Source organism: Pristis pectinata, unplaced genomic scaffold (assembly GCF_009764475.1).
Source record: "Pristis pectinata isolate sPriPec2 unplaced genomic scaffold, sPriPec2.1.pri scaffold_118_arrow_ctg1, whole genome shotgun sequence".
In the NCBI taxonomy this organism is placed as follows: domain Eukaryota; kingdom Metazoa; phylum Chordata; class Chondrichthyes; order Rhinopristiformes; family Pristidae; genus Pristis; species Pristis pectinata.
The window spans coordinates 1-24191 of record NW_026262465.1 but is presented as its reverse complement, the minus strand read 5'-3'; the positions used below and the strand labels follow the sequence as shown (position 1 = coordinate 24191).

Sequence of the window (24191 nt, the reverse complement as noted above, 5' to 3'; positions counted from 1 at the left end):
CTGATTTCTTCTCTGTGAGACATTCTAACGACGATTTAACCTGATTCTGGGATTGGGTTCAAGAACAAAACAGTTAGCAAGAAAAAGGTCAATAAATCTACAAGTGCTCAAAGTCTGTTTGCTTTTACCTTGTAGATTTCAACAGCTTCTACAATCGGCATGAAGTTGTGAGACTTGTGTTCCCTCGCATCTCTACAAATCAGACAGATCAGTTGCTTGTCCGTGTCACAAAACAGCTTCAGTTCCTCCTGATGTTTCTCACACTGAGGTCTGATCTCCGTCTCCTTCACATTCAGCTTTAATTTTTGAATCTTCTCAGCCAGACTTGCTAAGGCCCGATTTACCCTGAGGGTTCCGTCTGCAAACTCTTCTCTACAGTCCGGACAGCAGTTCCCCTCTTCCTTTTCCCGACACTGTGTGATACAGGAGCGGCAGAAGTTGTGGCCACAGTCCAATATAACTGGATCGGTAAAGAAATCAAGGCAAATGGGACAAATTGTCTCCTCGGTTAACCTCTCTACCTGCTGTCTGAAAGCCATGTTCGCACCAATATAGTTCCTGGTTGAAATTACTTTCACTTTCGAGGAGATGCTGAACTGCTGCAGTACAGCGAGTGTCCACTGAACACACGGCAACAGCCAGGGAAGGAATATTAAACATGACTGCTGAACTGCTGGGGTTCAGGGAGAGTGACAGCTAACTTCTAATGGAGGTGGCATTGATAACATATTCAATGAGCTTGAATAAAACAGGAAAGTAGAACCTGAGGCCAGGAAACAAAGTGTTTCAGAGCAGCTGTGAAAAAAGATGGTTCAATATTAATTTAAGGTGACTGCTTTTCAAATAAGTCCTGCAATACCATAGGGGATGTGGAGATGACAACTGCACTGCAGGGTGACGGGCACAGTCAGGATTGCTGAGGTGTGGGTGTGGGGAAAGCTGGACTGGAAATTCTTGGAATGAAGCCATTCCAAGAAACGCCGCATCCCTTTGATAAGAACAGCTCCAGCCATGTTGCACAGCTCCGGAAGGTTGCAGAGAGACCTAAATAGTTCAGGAGAATGGGCAAGGAAATGGCAGATGAGATTCAATGTTGAGAAATGTGCCGTTGTACACTTTGGAAACAGAAATAACTGGGCAGATTATTAACTAGAACGAGAGAAAATTCAAAGTACGAATGTACAAAGGGACTTGGGGGCACTCGTGCAGGATACCCTAAAGGTTAACCACCAGGTCGGGTCGGCGGTAAGGAAAGCGAATGCTATGTTGGCATTCATTTCGAGAGGTATCGTGTATAAAAGTCGGAAGGTGCTGATGAGGCTCTACGGGGCACTGGTGAGGCCTCATTTGGATACTATGCACAGTTTTGGGCCCCACATCTTAGGAAGGATGTGCTGACATTGGAGAGGGTTCAGAGGAGATTTACGAGGATGATTCCCGGAATGAAAGGGCTGACATACGATGAGCGTTTGTCAGCTCTTGGACTGTCCTCACTGGAGTACAGAAGAATGAGAGGGAACCTCATAGAAATGTTTAGAATATTGAAAGGACTGGACAGAGTAGATGTGGCTGAGCTGTTTCCCTTGGTGGGCGAGTCCAGGACCAGAGGGCACAATCTTAGAATTAAAGGGTACAGGTTTAAAACAGATGAGGAGAAATTTCTTTAGTCAGCGGGTAGTGAGTTTATGGAATTCCTTGCCACGTACAGCAGTGGAGGCCAGATCATTGGAAGCATTGAAGGAAGAGATGGATATCTCATTCGTCAAGGTATCAAGGGATATGGGGATAAGGCCGGAAATCGGGGTTAGAACAGTTTTTTTCGTACTCATGGAGCAGACATTCCCCCCCATTTCTCATTCCTTTTCTCTTTGGAGCAGACTTGATGGGCCGAATGGCCGACCTCTGCTCCCTTGCCTTGTGTGATCTTGTGATCTCCAGGGACCCGGTTCGATCCCGACCTCAGGTGCTGTCTGTGTGGAGCTTCCACGTTCTCCCCGTGACCGTGTGGGCTTCCCCCGGGTGCTGCGGTTTCCTGCCACATCCCAAAGACGTAGCGGCTGGGTGGGTTAGTTGCCGCTGGAAATCCCCCCCAGTGCAGGGGGGTGGTGGGCGAATCGGGGAAGCCGATGGGAATGTGAGAGAGAACAGGTTACAGGGAAAAAAGTGGGGGAACGGAGTTGTTGAGAATGCACTGAAGAGCAAGTATTGACTTGATGGGAAACGGCTTCTTCCTATTTCATGAGAAAGTATCACACAGAAATGCTGTAAATCCCCAACAGGTCAGGCAGTGTCCGTGGAGACAGAAACAGAGCGAGCGCTCCAGCTCTGAAATAGAAGGATTGCTGGAAGCACCCAGCAGGTCGGGCAGCGTCTGTGGAGGGAGAAACGGCAAACATTTCCCTTCTGAAATAAAAAGAGAGGATGTTGGAAACACTCAGCGGGTCAGGCAGCATCTACAGAGAGAGAATCAGCGGGTCAGGCAGCATCTACAGAGAGAGAACCAGAGTGAGGAGCTGGGGCCCCCAGCACTGATCCCTGCAGCACCCCAACACTCACAGCCTCCCAGGCAACAGATGACCTGTTTATTCCAATCGAAATCTGCCCATTAACCAATCCTCAATCCATGCCAGTGTATTACCCCCTGTCAATAACTGTGTGGCACCTCACCAAAGGCCTTCTGAAAGTCTAAATACACATCCACTGGATCCTCCTCATCTACTCTGTTGGTTACAACCTCAAAACACCCAGATTTGTCAAACACAATTTCCCTCAGCATCCACACCAACTCTGTCCCCTCCTGTTACTGTTTTCTAAATGTCCTGTCACCATTTCCTTAATAATGGACTCCAGCATTGTCAGCCAAACCGGTCCGTAGTTTCCTGCTTTCCCTCCCCCTTCTTTCTGAAAAGAAGGATTACATTTGACGTCTCCCAATCCCTGGGAATCCCTCTGGAATCTGTGGAATTCTGTCCCATGGCAATCAATGCCTCCATTACCACCATATTCAAACCTTGGGTTGCAGGTTTGCGGATCCTGGGGAATTTATCACATTTCGGTCCCATTAAATCCTGCAATATTATTTTTTGTAACTGATGCTAATTACTTCCAGCTCCCCATTTCCTCCAGGCCTGTTGTTCTCCACTATTTCTGGGAACGTTTGCGTGTCTTCTTCCTTATTTCTCTCTCACTCTGTGGGAGACCCACATTAAACTTTTGCTCATCTTTTCCTTTGTCCTTATTGAGAGAAGATTTTACAAGTCAGTTTTGACATTCCTCACTGTTGGATTTGGCTGTTTAATATATATCTTTTCGGCGATGTTTACAAGTGTGGTGTTTGATATCCCTCTGGTGTCTGTACAAGGTATAACTGCTTCTCACCTGGTGTTCTGTCACAAGGTGAATGAGCGTCTTTTCATTGGTTGATTTTTGCCATAGTTTTCAATAGGTATTGATTGGACCATTGCTATCGAAGGAATGTCTCTTACCTCAGGTATAAAAGAAGCTGTTTTATGTTAAAAAGCTCTCTCGCTGATCTCGCCCTCTCTCTCGCTGATCTCGCCCTCTCTCTCTCCGTCCCTCCACACGCTGCCCAGCCTGCTGAGGATTTCCAGGACTCCCTGTTTTCACTCCTGTCCTGGGACCACACTGCCCATGTCTCACCCAACTCAATTGCCCTCCTCGCCACATCCACCCAGCCCCACGCCCCTCACCTCCCTCCTCCCTCCGATCCCTGGGAACACTCTAATTCTCTGCTTCTCCCTCCAGTCTCTGAGACCCTGGATGTGGAATCAGCCAGTCCGTGCCTCGAGGTTTTTGAGGATCTGAGTCATGGGAGAGGGACTCGGACCCAGACGAGTCTCCCTGACACCTGGAAGAAGTTTATCGACTTGTTTTGTGTGCTGGGATCAAAGGGATTCACACCAGGGAGACATGACTGGGAGATGGAGGTGGTAGGGAATGGGGGCTGGAGGGTGGGAGTATCGACAAAGACATCCCCCTTATACCTCCCTCCAATCACTTTGAAATGATGTCCCCTCGTGTTGGCCATTATCACACTGGGAAAACGTCTCTGACTGTCCACTCAATCTATGTCTCTTATCATCTTGTACACCTCTATCAAGTCATCTCTCATCCTCCTCTCCAAAGAGAAAAGCTCCAGCTCACTCAACCTGTCCTCATGAGACGTGCTCTCCAATCCAGGCAGCATCCTGGTAAATCTCCTCTGCACCCTCTCTAAAGCTTCCACATCCTTCCTCCAATGAGGCAACCTGAACTGAACACAGTACTCCCGTGTGGGCTGACCAGAGTTCTGCAGAGCTGCAACATCGCCTCGCGGCTCTTGAACTCAATACTCTGACTAATGAAGGCCAACACTCCATACGCCTTCTTAACAACCCTATCGACCTGCGTGGCAACCTTGAGGGATCTATGGACGTGGACCCCAAGATCCCTCTGTTCCTCCACACTGCTGAGAGTCCTGCTATTAACCTTGTATTCTGCCTTCGAATTCGATCTTCCGAAGTGTATCACTTCACACTTATCCAGGTTGAACTCCATCTGCCACTTCTCAGCCCAGCTCTGCATCCTATCAATATCCTGTTATAATCTACAGCAACCTTCTACACTATCTACAACACCACCAACCTTTGTATCATCAGCAAACTTACCCACCCTTCCACATCCTCATCCACTATTTATAAAAATCACAAAGCACAATGGTCCCAGAACAGATCCCTGCAGAACACCACTGGTCACCGACCTCCGGGCAGAATACGCTCCATCTACCACGGCCCTCTGTCTTCTATGGGCGAGCCAATTCTGAATCCACACAGCCAAGTTTCCCTGACCCCAGGCCTCCTGACTTTCTGAATGAGCCTTCCATGAGGAACCTTATCAAATGCCTTACTAAAATCCATGTCCACCACATCCACTGCTCGACCTTCATCAATGCACTTTGTCACATCCTCAAAGAATTCAATCAGGCTCGTGAGGCCCGACCTGCCCCTCACAAAGCCATGCTGACTGTCCCTAATCAGCCTATGCTTCTCCAAATGCCCAGAAATCCTGTCTCTTAGAATCTTGCCCACCACTGAAGTAAGGCTCACTGGTCTGTAATTCCCAGGGTTTCCCTACTCCCTTCCTTAAACAGAGGAACAACATTTGCCACCCTCCAATCATCCGGCATTACTGCTGTGGCCAGTGAGGATGCAAAGATCATCGCCAAAGGCACAGCAATCTCTTCCCTATCTTCCTGTAATGACCTTGGATATATCCCGTCCAGCCCCAGTGACTTATGTATCCTAATTTCTTTCAATAGTTCCAGCACATCTTCCTTCATCACATCGACATGCCCTAGCATATTAGTCTGTTCTACGCCGTCCTCCTAACTGTCAAGGTCTCTCTCTCTGGTGAATACCGAAGCAAAGTATTCATTAAGGACCTCCCCTACCTCTTCGGACTCCAGGCACACGTTTCCTCTTTTATCCCTGATCGGTCCTACCCTCACTCTAGTCATCCTCTCATTCTTCCCATACGTGTAGAACGCCTTGGGGTTTTCCTTGATCCTCCTCACCAACGACTCCTCATGCCCCCTTCAAGCCATCCTCCCTCCCAGCTACCTTGTAACTCTCCAGAGCCTTAGGTAAGCTTCTTTCTTCCACTTGACAAGATATTCTACATCTCGTGTCAACCACGGTTCCTTCACTCTACCATCCTTACCCTGCCTCAATGGGACAAACTAATCCCGAGCCCCATGCAAGTATTCCTTAAACAACCTCCACGTTTCCGCTGTGCACTTCCCCAAGAACATCTGTTCCCAATTTACACTCCCAAGTTCCTGCCTATTAGATTCATAATTCCCACTCCCCCAGTTAAATACTGTCCCCATATCGTCTGCTCCTATCCCTCTCCAAGGCTATGGTAAAAGTTAAGGAGTTATGGTCACTGTCTCCAAAATGCTCTCCCACCGAGAGATCTGAAAGCTGATCAGGCTCATTGCCCAGTACCAGGTCCAGTATGGCCTCTCCTCCAGTCAGCCTGTCCACATACTGTGTCAGGAATCCTTCCTGGACACCCCCAAACAAACTCTGCCCCATCTATCCCCTTTACACGAAGGAGGCGCCAACCAACATGACGGAAGTTGACAACAACCCTGATTATTTTTGCAATCCAAAGTCTACCTCCCGATCTGCTCCTCAGCCTCTCTGCTGCTGTTTGGGGGTCTGTAGAATACTCCCAATGGAGTGATTGCTCCCTTCCTGTTTCTGACATCGATCGGGTGAATGCGCACGGTCTGGGGAGGGAGAGAGGCGAGGGGAGAGGGAGGGGAGAGATTGAGGGGCATCGACAGGGTGAATGCGCACAGTCTGGGGGGGGAGAGAGGCGAGGGGGAGGGAGGGGAGAGATTGAGGGGCATCGACAGGGTGAATGCGCACAGTCTGGGGGGGGGGGGGAAGAGAGGGGAGAGGGAGGGGAGAGATTGAGGGGCATCGACAGGGTGAATGCGCACAGTCTGGGGGGGGAGAGAGGCGAGGGAGAGGGAGGGGAGAGATTGAGGGGCATCGACAGGGTGAATGCGCACAGTCTGGGGGGGGGAGAGAGGCGAGGGGGAGGGAGGGGAGAGATTGAGGGGCATCGACAGGGTGAATGCGCACAGTCTGGGGGGGGAGAGAGGCGAGGGGGAGGGAGGGGAGAGATTGAGGGGCATCGACAGGGTGAATGCGCACAGTCTGGGGGGGGAGAGAGGCGAGGGGGAGGGAGGGGAGAGATTGAGGGGCATCGACAGGGTGAATGCGCACAGTCTGGGGGGGGGGAAGAGAGGGGAGAGGGAGGGGAGAGATTGAGGGGCATCGACAGGGTGAATGCGAACTACACTGTTCTTCCCACCCCCCCCCCCCCCACCCCAGGGGTCGGGGAATCAAGAACCAGAGGGCACAGGTCTGAGGGGGGTCCATGTGTGGGATGGGCTGCCCGAGGGAGGGGGTAGGGGGGGGGCAGAGCCGGGGAACTGGGACCGGCCGGGATGTGGTGGGGTGGGGGGGGGGGGGGCACCACGGTCGGCACGGACAGGTCGGGCCGAAGGGCCTGTTCCCCCCGCCACGATCTAAACCTGGAGGAGGTTCCCCTCCCCCGTCCTCCAGGCGGGAACAACCTGGGCTGGAGCCGGCCGGACCGGCGCCGGCTGGGAGAGGGACGGGGCACGGAGGCAGCAGACCGTTCGGCCCGGCGGGGCCGTGCCAACCCGTCAGCCACCCCCTCAGGTCAGTGGGGGTGGGGGGGCCGTCTGTGCGGGGTGGGGGGGGGATGGAGAAGGAATTGTGTTCGCATCGAGGTGAAATATTCCCCGCGGTGCGGATCCGGCGTCGGGCGGGAGCTGGGATCGAACCCGCGGCTCCGGGAGTTGGGGGCGGGGCCTTGCGGGACAGGGGGCGGGGCGGTCGAGCCCGTCAATCAATGGGCGCACCGGTCACCCGCCGGGCCCCTCCTACTGTCACCGACGGTGCCCCGCCCCCTGTCGCTCAGGGAGCCCCGCCCCCTCGCCCGACCCGCCCCGCCCCGCAAGCGCGGCCCCTCTGACGTCACCCACGCGCCGCCCGGGCGCGCGCGGCGGCGGTTGAACGGCCGGCTGCGTCACCACGTGACCGCCGGCCGGCCGTTGGCGGAGGGAGACGTCGATCAAACGGCGGCGGCCAGTGGGAGAGCGAAGGCCGGCTGCGGGGGGCGGGGGCGGTGCCTGCCGCTGGGGGGACAGAGTGCGCATGCTCGGCCGGCAGAAAGGGCGGGAAAGGGCGTTTGAGGGAGAGAGTGAGGAGGGAGGGAGGGTTTGAGGCAGAGGGGAGAGTTTGTGGGAGAGGGAGAGGAGGAGGGAGAGTGAGGGAGGGAGGAGGGGTTTGAGGCAGAGGGGAGAGTTTGTGGGAGAGGGAGAGGAGGAGGGAGAGTGAGGGAGGGAGGAGGGGTTTGAGGCAGAGGGGAGAGTTTGTGGGAGAGGGAGAGGAGGAGGGGTTTGAGGCAGAGGGGAGAGTTTGTGGGAGAGGGAGAGGAGGAGGGAGAGTGAGGGAGGGAGGAGGGGTTTGAGGCAGAGGGGAGAGTTTGTGGGAGAGGGAGAGGAGGAGGGAGAGTGAGGGAGGGAGGAGGGGTTTGAGGCAGAGGGGAGAGTTTGTGGGAGAGGGAGAGGAGGAGGGAGAGTGAGGGAGAGGAGGAGGGGTTTGAGGCAGAGGGGAGAGTTTGTGGGAGAGGGAGAGGAGGAGGGAGAGTGAGGGAGAGGAGGAGGGGTTTGAGGTAGAGGGGACAGTTTGTGGGAGAGGGAGAGGAGGAGGGAGAGTGAGGGAGAGGAGGAGGGAGAGTGAGGGAGAGGAGGAGGGAGAGTGAGGGAGAGGAGGAGGGAGAGTGAGGCAGAGGAGGAGGGAGAGTGAGGCAGAGGAGGAGGGAGAGTGAGGCAGAGGAGGAGGGAGAGTGAGGCAGAGGAGGAGGGAGAGTGAGGCAGAGGAGGAGGGAGAGTGAGGCAGAGGAGGAGGGAGAGTGAGGCAGAGGAGGAGGGAGAGTGAGGCAGAGGAGGAGGGAGAGTGAGGCAGAGGAGGAGGGAGAGTGAGGCAGAGGAGGAGGGAGAGTGAGGCAGAGGAGGAGGGAGAGTGAGGCAGAGGAGGAGGGAGAGTGAGGCAGAGGAGGAGGGAGAGTGAGGCAGAGGAGGAGGGAGAGTGAGGCAGAGGAGGAGGGAGAGTGAGGCAGAGGAGGAGGGAGAGTGAGGCAGAGGAGGAGGGAGAGTGAGGCAGAGGAGGAGGGAGAGTGAGGCAGAGGAGGAGGGAGAGTGAGGCAGAGGAGGAGGGAGAGTGAGGCAGAGGGGAGAGTTTGTGGGAGAGGGAGAGGAGGAGGGAGAGTGAGGGAGAGGAGGAGGGGTTTGAGGCAGAGGGGAGAGTTTGTGGGAGAGGGAGGGAGAGTGAGGGAGAGGAGGAGGGGTTTGAGGCAGAGGGGAGAGTTTGTGGGAGAGGGAGAGGAGGAGGGGTTTGAGGCAGAGGGGAGAGTTTGTGGGAGAGGGAGAGGAGGAGGGAGAGTGAGGGAGGGAGGAGGGGTTTGAGGCAGAGGGGAGAGTTTGTGGGAGAGGGAGAGGAGGAGGGAGAGTGAGGGAGGGAGGAGGGGTTTGAGGCAGAGGGGAGAGTTTGTGGGAGAGGGAGAGGAGGAGGGAGAGTGAGGGAGAGGAGGAGGGGTTTGAGGCAGAGGGGAGAGTTTGTGGGAGAGGGAGAGGAGGGGGAGAGTGAGGGAGAGGAGGAGGGGTTTGAGGTAGAGGGGACAGTTTGTGGGAGAGGGAGAGGAGGAGGGAGAGTGAGGGAGAGGAGGAGGGAGAGTGAGGGAGAGGAGGAGGGAGAGTGAGGGAGAGGAGGAGGGAGAGTGAGGGAGAGGAGGAGGGAGAGTGAGGGAGAGGAGGAGGGAGAGTGAGGCAGAGGAGGAGGGAGAGTGAGGCAGAGGAGGAGGGAGAGTGAGGCAGAGGAGGAGGGAGAGTGAGGCAGAGGAGGAGGGAGAGTGAGGCAGAGGAGGAGGGAGAGTGAGGCAGAGGAGGAGGGAGAGTGAGGCAGAGGAGGAGGGAGAGTGAGGCAGAGGAGGCGGGAGAGTGAGGCAGAGGAGGAGGGAGAGTGAGGCAGAGGAGGAGGGAGAGTGAGGCAGAGGAGGAGGGAGAGTGAGGCAGAGGAGGAGGGAGAGTGAGGCAGAGGAGGAGGGAGAGTGAGGCAGAGGAGGAGGGAGAGTGAGGCAGAGGGGAGAGTGAGGCAGAGGAGGAGGGAGAGTGAGGCAGAGGAGGAGGGAGAGTGAGGCAGAGGAGGAGGGAGAGTGAGGCAGAGGAGGAGGGAGAGTGAGGCAGAGGAGGAGGGAGAGTGAGGCAGAGGAGGAGGGAGAGTGAGGCAGAGGAGGAGGGAGAGTGAGGCAGAGGGGAGAGTTTGTGGGAGAGGGAGAGGAGGAGGGAGAGTGAGGGAGAGGAGGAGGGGTTTGAGGCAGAGGGGAGAGTTTGTGGGAGAGGGAGGGAGAGTGAGGGAGAGGAGGAGGGGTTTGAGGCAGAGGGGAGAGTTTGTGGGAGAGGGAGAGGAGGAGGGAGAGTGAGGGAGAGGAGGAGGGGTTTGAGGTAGAGGGGAGAGTTTGTGGGAGAGGGAGAGGAGGAGGGAGAGTGAGGGAGGGAGGAGGGGTTTGAGGCAGAGGGGAGAGTTTGTGGGAGAGGGAGAGGAGGAGGGAGAGTGAGGGAGGGAGGAGGGGTTTGAGGCAGAGGGGAGAGTTTGTGGGAGAGGGAGAGGAGGAGGGAGAGTGAGGGAGGGAGGAGGGGTTTGAGGCAGAGGGGAGAGTTTGTGGGAGAGGGAGAGGAGGAGGGGTTTGAGGCAGAGGGGAGAGTTTGTGGGAGAGGGAGAGGAGGAGGGAGAGTGAGGGAGAGGAGGAGGGGTTTGAGGCAGAGGGGAGAGTTTGTGGGAGAGGGAGAGGAGGAGGGAGAGTGAGGGAGGGAGGAGGGGTTTGAGGCAGAGGGGAGAGTTTGTGGGAGAGGGAGAGGAGGAGGGAGAGTGAGGGAGAGGAGGAGGGAGAGTGAGGAGGGAGGAGGGGTTTGAGGCAGAGGGGAGAGTTTGTGGGAGAGGGAGAGGAGGAGGGGTTTGAGGCAGAGGGGAGAGTTTGTGGGAGAGGGAGAGGAGGAGGGGTTTGAGGGAGGGGAGTGGAGGAGGGGGTTTGAGGCAGAGGGGAGAGTTTGTGGGAGAGGGAGAGGAGGAGGGAGAGTGAGGGAGGGAGGAGGGTTTGAGGCAGAGGGGAGAGTTTGTGGGAGAGGGAGAGGAGGAGGGAGAGTGAGGGAGGGAGGAGGGGTTTGAGGCAGAGGGGAGAGTTTGTGGGAGAGGGAGAGGAGGAGGGGTTTGAGGCAGAGGGGAGAGTTTGTGGGAGAGGGAGAGGAGGAGGGAGAGTGAGGGAGAGGAGGAGGGGTTTGAGGCAGAGGGGAGAGTTTGTGGGAGAGGGAGAGGAGGAGGGAGAGTGAGGGAGGGAGGAGGGGTTTGAGGCAGAGGGGAGAGTTTGTGGGAGAGGGAGAGGAGGAGGGAGAGTGAGGGAGAGGAGGAGGGAGAGTGAGGGAGGGAGGAGGGGTTTGAGGCAGAGGGGAGAGTTTGTGGGAGAGGGAGAGGAGGAGGGGTTTGAGGCAGAGGGGAGAGTTTGTGGGAGAGGGAGAGGAGGAGGGGTTTGAGGCAGAGGGGAGAGTTTGTGGGAGAGGGAGAGGAGGAGGGGTTTGAGGCAGAGGGGAGAGTTTGTGGGAGAGGGAGAGGAGGAGGGGTTTGAGGCAGAGGGGAGAGTTTGTGGGAGAGGGAGAGGAGGAGGGGTTTGAGGCAGAGGGGGAGAGTTTGTGGGAGAGGGAGAGGAGGAGGGAGAGTGAGGGAGGGAGGAGGGGTTTGAGGCAGAGGGGAGAGTTTGAGGGAGGGAGTTTGAGGGAGATGGAGATAGGTTGAGGGAAAGAATGAGGGGCAGAGAGTTTGAGGGAGAGTTTGAAGGAGAGGGAGAGTTAGGGAGCAAGTTTGAGGGAGGGAGACAGGGGGAGGGAAAAGGAATTTGAGGAAGGGGGAGTGTTTGAGAGGGAGAGAGTTTAATGGAGAGTTTGAAGGAGGGAGTCAGAGAGCTTGCATGTGGGAGAGAGGTCGCAGAAGAGGGAGAGTTTGAGGGGAAGAATGAGGGGGGAGAGAGAGTTTGAGGGAGACAAGAATTTGAGGCACAGGTGGTGTATTTGAGAGGGAGAGTGAGGGAAGGAGGGGAGAGAGCATCAGGGAGAGTTTGAGGGAAAGGCGGGGAGAGAGAGTTTGAGGGAGAGGAGAGGAGTTTGAGGCAGAGGGCAGTCCTTGAGCGGGAGGGTGCCTGACGGAGAGCTTGAGAGAGAGTTTGGGGGGGCGGAGTGAGTTTGAGGGAGAGGGAGCAAGTTTGACAGAGGGAGACTGAGGGGGGAGAATTTGAGGGAGAGAGTTTGAGAGTCTCTCCGAGTGAGAGAGAGTTTGAGGGAGGGAGAGTTCCCCCACTCATCTCCCTGTAACCTGTTCTCTCACATTCCCATCGGCTCCCCCAGATTCCCCCACCACCCCCCTACACTGGAGGGGATTTACAGCGGCAACTAACCCACCCAGCCGCATGTCTTTGTGATGTGGGAGGAAACCGCAGCACCCGGGGGAAACCCAGACGGTCACAGGGAGAATGTGGAAACTCCACACAGACAGCACCTGAGGTCGGGATCGAACCGGGTCCCTGGAGCTGTGTGACATCGCTGGAGCTGTTCTTAGCAAAGGAATGTGGCATTTCTTGGAATGGAATTAAGGAGCACGTGGTCACCTCCGTTAATTCCAGCCAACCCTGGAGCCGTTCATTGGGCTTCAACTCATCCCTCGGTAAATCAGAGTTAGTTCAGCCGCTGCACTATCCACTGCCCCGGGCAATCATGCACCGTTTTCCCTGCCAGCTGGCTAAACCAACCTGGTGGATGGGCCCACGGTGGTGGAAGCTGCCTGACGCTGGGTGGCAGGCTGGGCAGTGTTGGGAATCAAGCCCAGTGTGTCTGCTGTCTGGGACTGGTGAAGTTCACGGGGGAGAGACAGAAGGAAACCGTTCCCTCTTGTGGCCCAGCCCAGAAGGGAGAGCGAGACCTTCCATTGGAGCCAGGCTGTGCAGGGCTGAAGTCAGGAAGCTTCTTCACCCACTGAGCACTGGAGATCAGGATTGCTCTCACCAAAAACCTCAGTCTGTCACACCCTGTAACATAGAACTTCCAGTCCAGCTTTCTCCACACCCATACCTCAGCAATCCCTACTGTACCCGTCACCCTGCAGTGCAGTTGTCATCTCCACATCCCCTGCTCATTGAATATGTTATCAATGCTACCTCCATTAGAAGTTGGCTGTCACTCTGTCTGAACCCCAGCAGTTCAGCAGTCATGTTTAATGTTCCTTCCCTGGCTGTTGCTGTGTGTTCAGTGGACACTCGCTGTACTGCAGCAGTTTAGCATCTCCTCGAAAATGAAAGTAATTTAAACCAGGAAGTATATTGCTGCTAACATGGCTTTAAGACAGCAGGTAGAGAGTATAACCGAGGAGTCAATTTGTCCCATTTGCCTTGATTTCTTCACTGATCCAGTTACATTGGACTGTGGCCACAACTTCTGCCGGTCCTGTATCACACAGTGTTGGGAAAAGGAAGAGAGAAACTGCTGTCCCCAATGTAGAGAGCAGTTTGCAGACAGAACCCTCAGGGTAAATCGGGCCTTAGCAAGTCTGACTGAGAAGATTCAAAAATTAAAGCTGAATGTGAAAGAGACAGGGATCAGACCTCAGTGTGAGAAACATCAGGAGGAACTGAAGCTGTTTTGTGACACTGACAAGCAACTGATCTGTCTGATTTGTAGAGATGCGAGGGAACACAAGTCTCACAACTGCATGCCGATTATAGAAGCTGTTGAAATCTACAAGGTAAAAGCAAACAGACTTTGAGCACTTGCAGATTTATTGACCTTTTTCTTGCTAACTATTTTGTCCCTGAACCCAATCCCAGAATCAGGTTAAATCGTCCTTAGGATGTCTCACAGAGAAGAAATCAGCCATCCAGCAAATGGAACAACAACAGAAACAGAAGATTTCTGGAGTGAGGGTGAGATCTCCTGCTTCCAGTTTTCCAGTCCTGTGCAGTTTTGTTCTCTTTATTGCAGGGTAATATCGACCGTCACCTTTCATTTGACAGGAACAGTCGCACACTCTGCAGGCCAACATCATATCCCAATTTGCTAAAATGCACCAGGTTCTCAGTGAGAGAGAGCAGCGCTTACTGGGCGATCTCAGGGAAGAGGAGGGGAGGATTCTCAACACCATGGAGAACAATCTTCGGGAGATTCAAGAGAAATTAACTTCTGTCGAGGAGAGACTCTCAACGTTACAGGAACAGATGGATCAGAAGGACAGTGTGGTGTTTCTGAAGGTGAGGGATTGTAGTTGAGTGAAAGCCCACCGTCACAAAGTGATGGGTGAGAGTTTTGAAATCAGTGCAGCATTTCCCAATGATTCAGAACTGATTTCAGGCAGAGAAATGTTCGGTCTGTTCTGGAGCAGACCAGCTTTTGTTGCAACCTCCCCGAGATTGAGTTGCTGTGACCTTGATGCAGATTTTGTGATTATTTCTGTGTTGCCCAAGTTTAATATTCCCCTGAACCTCACGTTAAAATCCAGTTACAGTCACTTGCAGAGAGTGTGTCTGGTGCAGTGAGTGTGAGTGGTTGTGTCAGTGAGTAGGAACTAATGATGAATTCTCACACACGCTTCAGATTGATCATCTATATCCAGATAATATCTGCCATGTCAGGTAATTTTGGTGTAATTTATGCTGTCCATTTTCCAAATGCGTTCCCGCATTATATCTCAAAAATTTTCAGCAGCCTGTAACACTTTGAACAGTGAACATTACAGTACAGTGCGGGCCCTTCAGTCCATGATGTTGCGCCAACATTTTATCCTGCTTGAATACAGATGTAACCCTTCCCTCCCACATAGCCCTCCATTTCCCTGCCATTCACGTGGCTAAGAGTCTCTTAAATGTCCCTAATGTATCTGCCCCCACAACCTCTGCTGGTAGTGTTCCACGCACCTACCACTCTCCGTAAACAAAAAGCATACTTCTGACATGCCCCTTGTACCTTCCTCCAATCCCCTTAAAATTATGCCTCCTCATGTGAGCCATTTTCACCCTGGGTAAAAGTCTCTGACTATCCACTCGATCTATGCCTCTTGTACACCTCTGTCACGTCACCTCTCATCCTCCTCCTCTCCAAAGAGAAAAGCCCCAGCTCACTCAACCTATCCTCATGAGACATGGTCTCCAATCCAGGCAGCATCCTGGTAAGTCTCCTCTGCACCCTCTCTAAAGCTTTCACATCCTTCCTATAATGAGGTGACCATAAATGAACACACTACTCCAAGTGTGGTGTAACCAGAGTTCTCTAGAGCTGCAACGTCACTCCGTTCCTGTTTCTGATTTCCACCCAACCTGACTCAGGAGACGATTCCCTCCAGGACGTCCTCCTTTTCGACAGCTGTGTCACTGTCCCTGATCAGCAAAGCCAGTCCCCCACCTCTATTACCTCCGTCCCTGTTCCTTTTGAAACATCTAAACCCCAGAATATCCAGCACCATTCCTCAGTCTTTCTACACTGCATCTACTTGTACACTAAATGCACCAACCCCTGACCTATCACTCTGGTTCCCATCCCCCTACCAAACTACTTTAAACCTTCCCCCACAGTTCTAGCAAACCTGCCCGCAAGAATATTGGTCCCCCTTCAGTTCAGGTGTAAGCCATCCCTTTTGTACAGGTCGTACCTTCCCCAGAAGAGATCCTAATGATAAACAAATCTGAAATCCTGCCCCAAATCCTCAGCCACGAATCCATCTGCCAAATCAATCTATTCTTACCGTCACTGGCACGTGGCACAGGCAGCAATCCGGAGATTACTACCCTTGAGGTCCTGCTTTTCAGCTTCCTACCGAGCTCCCTATATTCCCTCTTCACAACCTTATCTCTTTTCCTATCTATGTTATTGGTACCAATATGTACCACGACCTCTAGCTGTTCACCCTCCTGCTTCTGAATGCTGTGGACCCAATCCAAGACATCCCTTACCCTGGCACCTGGGAGGCAGTGTACCATCTGGGAGTCTCTTTCACATCTACAGACTCTGCTGTCTGCCCCCCTTACTATGGAATCCCCAAACACCACCACTCTCCTCTTCTTTCCCCTCCCCCCCACCACCCTTCCCTTCTGCACCACACAACCAGGCTCAGTGCCGGAGACCTGGGCACTGCAGCTTTCCCCTGATAGGTCATCCCCCCCAACAGTATCCAATGCAGTACACCTGATATTGAGGGGAACAGCCACAGGGATACTCTGCACCACTTGCCTATTTTCTGTCCTTCTCTTGGCAGTCACCCAGCTACCTAAATCCTGCAGCTTAGGAGTCACTGCCTCCTTGCAGCTCTTGTCTATGAACTCCTCGTTATCCCATAGGAGTCATCTAACACGGTCCATAAGGAGCTGCAGATGGATGCACCTGGTGCAGATGTAGTTATCAGGGAGACTGGATGTCTCCCAGAACTCCCACATCTCTCAAGATGAACACCCCACTGACCCTGGAGCCATTCTCACTACTCTGGCCTGGCACTAAAGGAAACACCAAAGCAAGCAAGAATGAAACTTACCAGACTTCCCTTCACCTCTTGAGCCAAAGCCTCAGTCTCCCACTCTAACACCAGCCCACTCACACAATGGCCACTTCACTTATACCTACCTTGTCTTTATTTGCTGCTGTTAATCAGCCAATCACTGGTAACATTTTTGCAAATGGGCCTCGTTTAAACTCTTGCAAGGTGAAACTCACAAGCACTCGCACAGAGACCCACCTCTTTCCAAAGGTCCCGCTCCAACTCCCTACTTTGGGGGAATTTTCTGCTGTCAGAATGTGGATATTCTGTCCCAGTCAATTCAGATCTGTTTTTGATTTGTTTCAGGAGGAAGTGTGTCAGGAGAGGAGGTAGGACGTGCCCTTTACTGAATCTCTGCATGGTTTGATTAAAGTAAATCTCTGAAAGTTGTTGCAGTTCAGTTTATAACGTACGGTTTGATATTTGCAGGGTTAGCGAGGATGCGCAGGCACTGTCTGTAGCAGAAGGTGCCCTACCTGTTGGAAAATTGAGAGACATGGTACTGAGAGAAACGTTTGATGCCATGAAGCAAGGTCAGAGTTGCATCAATTCCTATTCTGGTTTGTTCCAGATGGTTAAGTGTGACTGAAATGTAAACAATGAAGTTACATTTCTGGAAGTTGTATTTGTTGAAGGGATCCTGCAGGACTTTGTCCAACTTTGTACAACAGTGGTTCGGCCATATCTGGTGCACTGTGTACAGTTCTGGTCACCACACTATAGGAAGGACGGGATTGCACTGGTGAGGGTGCAGAAGAGATTCCCCAGGATGGAATATCTCACTTCTGAGGAGAGATGTTTCTCTCCGTGTTTCTTTCTCTCTGTCTGTCTGTCTCTGTGCATCTCTATCTGTGTGCCTCTCCCCACCTGCCCGTCTCCCCACCCGCCTGTCTACCCCCCGTACCCCTCCCTCTCTCCCGCCTCCCTCTGTCCCGTCGCCCTCTCCCCCCGCCCTCTCCACCTCCTCTCTCCCCGTCCCCGCACTCCCTGTCCCCGCACTCTCTTTCCCCCGCCTCCCTCGCCACCCCCCCATCTCTGCCCCTGCCTCCGTGTGTCTCTCTGTCACTCTCAGTCTCTCCCTCACTCTCCCTCCACACACGCCGCCCATCCTGCTGAGGACTTCCAGCACTCCCTGTTTTCACTCCTGTCCTGGGACCACACTGCCCATGTCTCCCCTCACTCATTTGCCCTCCTCCCCACATCCCCTGAGCCCTCTTCCCCCACCTCCCTCCGATCCCTGGGAACTCTCTAATTCTCTGCTTCTCTCTCCAGTCTCTGAGACCCTGGACGTGGAATCAGTCAATCCGTGCCTCGAGGTGTCTGAGGATCTGAGTCGTGGGAGAGGGACTGGGACCCAGATGAATCTCCCTGACACTGGGAAGAGGTTTATCGACTTGTTTTGTGTGCTGGGATCGAAGGGATTCACACTGGGGAGACCTGACTGGGAGGTGAAGGTGGTAGGGAATGGGGGCTGGAGGGTGGGAGCATCCACAGAACCTGCACCCTCTCTGTCAGGTGGTGCTGTGTCACAGCAGTTAGTGCTGCTGCCTCACAGTTCCAGGGTCCAGAGTTCAATCCCAGCCTCTGGTGCCGTGTGTGTGGAGTTTGTACGTTCTCCCTGTGACCGTACCTGTTTCCCCTGGGTGCTCCGGTTTTCTCCCACATCCCACAGACCCACAGATCCGAGGGGGTAATTGGCGGCTGTCAGTTCCCCCTCATGTGTGGGTTAATGGTAAAAGGAACCAAGTGGGAGTGTGGGACAGAGTATGTTGCAGGAGTGCAATCACCCCTCCTGGGCTTCTCCGTGGATTCAGCAGCTCCCCGGATCCCACGACTCCCAAACACTCCCGGTTCAGTGTTGCTGTCACTCTGTGTCTCACAGATTGCTGGGGAAACAGCTCTGGTGGAAGTGTGTTCCCTGTAATGTCCGAGAGAGAGAAAGTGTATCAGATCCACTTTGGTGACAGTGTTTCTCACTGTGTGTTCAGTCAGGGACTCAGTGACCTGGGAGATTGGGGAATGAAGTTGCTGTCTGAGGTTCTGAGGGACCCGGAGTGTAAAGTACAGAGACTGGGGTAAGTACCGGACTGTGAGACTGTTGGTCACTGGCTTGGTAAAGTTCCATTAGTGGTTCCAGTTCTGTCCTGATGAACCCCGGCATAATTATTCGAATCGTTAACAGTAACCGCTGGAGATTTACACTGAATCTGGCTGGTTCTCTCTTCTGTTTCCTCTTGGTCCATCAGGTTGAAAGCTGGCAGTCTCGCCACTGCTGATGTTGAGGATCTCACCTTGGCTCTCAGTACAAACCGCTCACTGACGGAGCTGGAGCTGGACCTGGCTTGGAATGACCTGGGAGACTCTGGAGTGAAACTGGTGTCTGAGGCTCTGAGGAACCCGGAGTGTAAAATACACAAACTGGGGTAAGTCCCAGGGTGAGGGATTGGGGCAGATCATCACTCCATCGATCTCCAGTTGTCCGTGCTACTGCACAGCCTGAATAACGAGTCATCACCTCGGGCTCCATCAGGTCCACGCACCTCCCCCTCTGCAAGGACCAGAGTGTTTGCAATGCAGCCTGTTCACGTCCGGTCACAGTGTGTGTCTGGGGAGTGGGTCTGAGGTGGAATCAGCTCTCCTAATGCACTACAGGGGCCGTGTGTGTGGAAGGAGGGTGGGGCTGCCTTCACTCAGTCCCCTGTTAGGGACACGGTATCACAACAGGAACCTGCAGCACAAGGGTCAGAGTGGTGGGGTGAGGTGGGGAGTGGGGCTAGGATGTACATGGTGAACCCAAATGTCCAACTTCCCCTGGGTTCTGCTGAGGAGATCCGTGCGTTTCCAGGGGCAAGGTGCAGTGGTGTTTGTGCTCACTGGGTGTCTGATGCTGGACGTTGGTGTTATCAGTGATTGTGGGGTGAATAAAAACTGAGCATTACAGTGGGTGTTGGTGAAAGTGGGATTAATAAACCCTGGGATGACTCTTCTCATGTCTCTCTGATCCACAGTCTATGGTGTGTCGGTCTCACAGCTGCTGGTGTTGTGGATCTCGCCTCCGCTCTCAGTACAAACCGCTCACTGACGGAGCTGGACCTGGGTGGTAATAAACTGGGAGACTCGGGAGTGAAACTGGTGTCTGAGGCTCTGAGGAACCCGGAGTGTAAAATACAGAAACTGGGGTAAGTCCCAGAGTGTGAGGGATTGGGGCAGATCATCACTCCATCGATCTCCAATTGTCCATGCTGCTGCACAGCCCGAATAACGGGCCCTCACCTCGTGTACAGCTTCCTGCCGGCTTCTCCCTCTTGTTCCGGGGAGATCTGAGCCTTTCCGGAGCAGAAGGTGTGCTGGTGTTTATACTCCCTGGGTGTCTGAACATAGAACGTTGAACAGGTACAGCACAGGAACAGACCCCTCGGGCCACATAGTTGTGACGCTCTCACTGAGCTGATGATGCCTACTTACACTGATCCCTTCTGCCTGCACATGGTCCATATCCCTCTATCCCCTGCTGATTCATGTGTCCATCCAACAGTGTCTGAAACGCCACTGTCATAGCTGCTTCCACCACTCTCCCCAGCAGCACGTTCCAGGCACCGACCACTCTCTGTGTACAAAATAAAGCTGCCCCACAAATCTCCTTTCAGCTTTCTCCCTCTCAGCTGAAAAGCACGTCCTCTGGTACTTGACATTTCACCCCTGGGGAGAAACATTCTGACCATTTCCCCTATCTACACCCCTCATAAACTAAAAGACATTTCCTTATAGCTCAAACCCTCCGATCCAGGCAGCATCCTGGTGAACCTCTTCTGCACCCTCTCCAAAGCCTCCACATCCCTTGTGTAATGAGGTGACCAGAACTGTGCACAATTTCTGATGCTGGACGTAGGTGTTATCAGTGATTGTGGGGTGAATAAACACTGAGCGTTACAGTGGGTGTTGGTGAAAGTGGGATCAATAAACCCTGCGATTACTCTGCTCATCTCTCTCTGATCCACAGTCTACAGCGTGTCGGTCTCACAGCTGCTGGTGTTGTGGATCTCGCCTCTGCTCTCAGGACAAACCGCTCACTGACGGAGCTGGACCTCATTGATAATGACCTGGGAGACTCGGGAGTGAAACTGGTGTCTGAGGCTCTGAGGAACCCAGAGTGTAAAATACACAAACTGGAGTAAGTCGCAGAGTGTGAGATGGTGTTTACAGTCACTGACACTGAACTCTGGCACAGGTCTTCCGTCGGGACACCAGCACTTGTGTCGCACTGACCTGTGACTCTTCACACATGTCCCACAGTCGGACTCTGTGTCTGGCTGACAACGGCAGTGCCGTCCTCTGCTCTGCCCACTGTGATCCCAGTTGGCCCTGGGTCACCACAGTGAGGTGTCCATGGCGAGCCAACAGGGCAGTGTGGACTTCCTGGGGCTGCCCGGTTAACAGGCTGGAAACCTGTGGCTGAGCCTGTGGCAGGGTAAACCCGGCACAAGTCCGGCAGTCCCCGTGGGATCAGTGGGCAGGAGCAGTGACTGGGAGAACAGGCAGTGGACCTTTTCACTGGACATCATTCAGCCCAGTGGGTTTCACTGTTTTCAGCTGTGAGGGTGGATTTGATGGTTTGAATGAAAGATTTTCATGCGTTTGTGTCTTGTCCCTGAATGTCTTTGAGATTCACAGTGGTGCAACTTCAGTGAGAGCTTTGACATCAGTGGGCCTGGGACTGGGCCTCACCGTCAGACCCTTCAGTCAGTTCAACCGCACACTGAGTCTCAGACACCTTCTGCTGGACAGCCGGGAGCCGACTGTACTCAGGACCAGGCGGGAAGGAACAGTCTGATCCCACAGCAGGCGGCTGGGGAATTTGGGGTCAGCAGGAGATCTGTCACTGGGGACGGTGTCAGTGTGACGAACAAACTCTGGGGATCCTCTGATTCCTGTTATTTCTCTCTGATCTCCAGCCTTGGGTGGACTGGTCTCACAGATTCTGGCACCAATAATCTCGTCTCCGTTCTCAGTACAAACCGCTCACTGAGGGAGCTGGACCTGCGATCAAACTCCCTCACAGACCGATCTGTCCCCGCTCTGCGCCGTCTCACACAGACCCTCCCGTGTCTGGAGTGGCTCAGGTGAGTGTTGATGAAAATATGGGTGTATCCCCAGGGTTGTCTGGTGATGTTTGTCTGTAAATGTTGTTGAAACGTTAACCCCAGTGCACCGTTATTGACACTGTTGTGTCATCTGTGTATTTCCTCTTTATTCCCCCATCTGTTTCAGGCTGGACGAGAATGAGTTCAGTTTAAATGGAAGGGATCAGCTGAAGTCCCTGGCTGGAACCAGAGCCAGACTGAGAGTGGTCCTGTGAACATCCCAACGTGTGAACAGCACCGCCCCGGGACTGGAACACTTCTGTCCGATTTCCCGCCCTCCCCTTTAAACCCGAACGTCGCAGCTGGAACCGAGCGAGTGTGCCCTCCCGTTGTGGTGTCAGATGCCCAGTCCCGGGACATGTGACTCGGCCGCCCGGTCCCAGGGTGCTGCTTCCATCAGATGTCCAGGGCTGGATGTTCCCCAGTGCACAGGCAGGAAGGGCCCAGGGTGGGTTCAGTCTGGGCCACAGGGGGACACCGACAGTCCCACTCAGTGTCCCTGGGGCCGGGCTGGTGCAGGGAGGGGACATCTGGGGGTGGAGTAGCAGTGAAGCGGGAGCGGGATTTTCACTGCACCCCGTTCAGTAGCCGGTGATAGAAGGAGCGGCTCATTGACTGGCCCAATAAATGTGCAGCAATCTGGGACTCTGCCCGGTGTTATCATTTCATAATCAGCAGTGTCCCAAATGATGACTGACAGCGATACACAGGGCTGGTCACACAGTGTATCACCTGGATCAGTTGTGTTACCCAACTGTCTGCAGGGATTGGGTCTCTCACAATATTACCCAGGCTTTGATTTCACCAAACGATAACTGGCAATGTTAAGGGTTTTTTTTCAGTTTTTTTGCATTTAATATTTTATTAACAGATTGCGGTTTTGAGAAATACTTTGAAAATCATTTCCACGTAACTATCAAAACCTTTGCATGTATCTGCTTGTACTAACGGTGTGCAGCTATTCTTCCCATGGTGTGAAATTACCTCAACCATGGGGTGACTCATGTTACCGCTGGAAAAGGGTCCAGGTGCCGATGAGGAAGAAATAAGTTTTGTAGTTCTATCTTGTTTTGCTGAAGCTCGCTGTCAGCAACTGCCTGAGTCAGTGCAGCTTCCCACGAGGTGGGTCTGAAGGTCCACACTGACCGGTGCATCTCTGAGTGGGGATCAGTGCAGAGCTCGATTTACACTGTTCCCTCTTTCTCTGTCTCGCTGACTCCCGCTGGCGTTAACCTAATAAAGCATCAATGGTAAATTCTGTGCTCTGCTGTTGTCTGAGTTATTACAGCGCGGCTCGACTTTCTCAGAGGGTGAATCCTGTTCCCACCGCAGGGGCCCTGGTGACGGATGGCCCAGTCCTTTCTCTCCAGCACTGAACCCCCGGGCTTGAGCGGACCAAGAGCGACGGGATGAGTTGGGCAGCCACTGCTCCCAATGGTGGGGGCATTGCAGAGGGTGGAGGTGGGTGGCCTGGGGGGGAGGGGGTGGCGAGGGGGCCCGTCCCATCACGTCACTGTAGGGAGGGTGGCATGGGGTCGGGGGGAGGTTGGGGTGTGGGGAGCAGAGGTGAGGGGGCGCAGTTGGAGGGGGGAGGGTGGGGTGGGGAGCAGAGGTAGGTACATGGGGAGAAGTAGGGGGCAGGGTGGGGTGGGGAGCAGAAGTAGGGGGCGGGGTTGGGGGGGAGTGTGGGGTGGGGAGCAGAGGTAAGGGGTTGGGAGGAGGGTGGGGAGCAGAGGTGGGGGGTAGGGTGGGGAAGGTGGGGTGGGGTTGGGGGTAGGGGCTGGAGTTGGGGGGCAGGGTGGGGAGCAGAGGTAGGGGGTGGGGTTGGGGGGTAGGGTGGGGAAGGTGGGGTTGGGGGTTGGGTTGGGGGGTAGGGGCTGGGGGGCAGGGTGGGGAGCAGAGGTAGGGGGTTGGGAGGAGGGTGGGGAGCAGAGGTGGGGGGTAGGGTGGGGAAGGTGGGGTGGGTTGGGGGCTGGGGTTGGGGGGCAGGGTGGGGAGCAGAGGTAGGGGGTGGGGTTGGGGGGTAGGGTGGGGAAGGTGGGGTGGGGTGGGGTTGGGGGGTAGGGGCTGGGGGGCAGGGTGGGGAGCAGAGGTTGTGGGTTGGGAGGAGGGTGGGGAGCAGAGGTGGGGGGTAGGGTGGGGAAGGTGGGGTGGGGTTGGGGGGTAGCGGCTGGGGTTGGGGGCAGGGTGGGGAGCAGAGGTGGGGGGTAGGGTGGGGAAGGTGGGGTTGGGGGGCAGGGTGGGGAGCAGAGGTAGGGGGTGGGGTTGGGGGGTAGGGTGGGGAAGGTGGGCTGGGGTTGGGGGGTAGGGGTTGGGGGCAGGGTGGGGAGCAGAGGCAGGGAGTGGGGTTGGGGGGTAGGGTGGGGAAGGTGGGCTGGGGTTGGGGGGTAGGGGTTGGGGGCAGGGTGGGGAGCAGAGGTGGGGGGTAGGGTGGGGAAGGTGGGGTGGGGTTGGGGGGTAGCGGCTGGGGTTGGGGGCAGGGTGGGGAGCAGAGGTGGGGGGTAGGGTGGGGAAGGTGGGGTTGGGGGGCAGGGTGGGGAGCAGAGGTAGGGGGTGGGGTTGGGGGGTAGGGTGGGGAAGGTGGGCTGGGGTTGGGGGCTGGGGTTGGGGGCAGGGTGGGGAGCAGAGGTAGGGGGTGGGGTTGGGGGGTAGGGTGGGGAAGGTGGGCTGGGGTTGGGGGGTAGGGGTTGGGGGCAGGGTGGGGAGCAGAGGGAGGGGGTGGGGTGGGGGGGGAGGGTGGGGAAGGTGGGCTGGGGTTGGGGGGTAGGGGCTGGGGGGCAGGGTGGGAAGCAGAGGTAGGGGGTGGGGTTGGGGGGTAGGGTGGGGAAGGTGG

The 24191-nt window shown here is 54.8% G+C and overlaps 1 protein-coding gene across 7 annotated transcripts in view; it reads left to right on the top strand.

Annotated features, from left to right (window-relative positions):
* Positions 1-22599, top strand: part of LOC127567112 (ribonuclease inhibitor-like) — a 58802-nt gene extending 36203 nt beyond the window's left edge. For 4 of the 7 annotated variants that reach the window (XM_052009793.1, XM_052009791.1, XM_052009794.1 and 1 more), the window contains 4 exons: positions 19226-19396; positions 20218-20388; positions 21170-21337; positions 21486-22599. In XM_052009793.1, the coding sequence (XP_051865753.1) occupies positions 19226-19396; positions 20218-20388; positions 21170-21337; positions 21486-21573 (598 nt within the window). In that variant the 3' untranslated portion in view covers positions 21574-22599. Of the gene's footprint in view, positions 1-16523; positions 16547-16646; positions 16751-17489; positions 17602-18205; positions 18293-18463; positions 18641-19225; positions 19397-20217; positions 20389-21169; positions 21338-21485 lie in introns of all 7 variants that reach the window. The other 3 variants (XM_052009795.1, XM_052009796.1, XM_052009792.1) reach the window with 2 other exon arrangements.
* The last annotated feature ends 1592 nt before the right edge of the window (positions 22600-24191 follow it).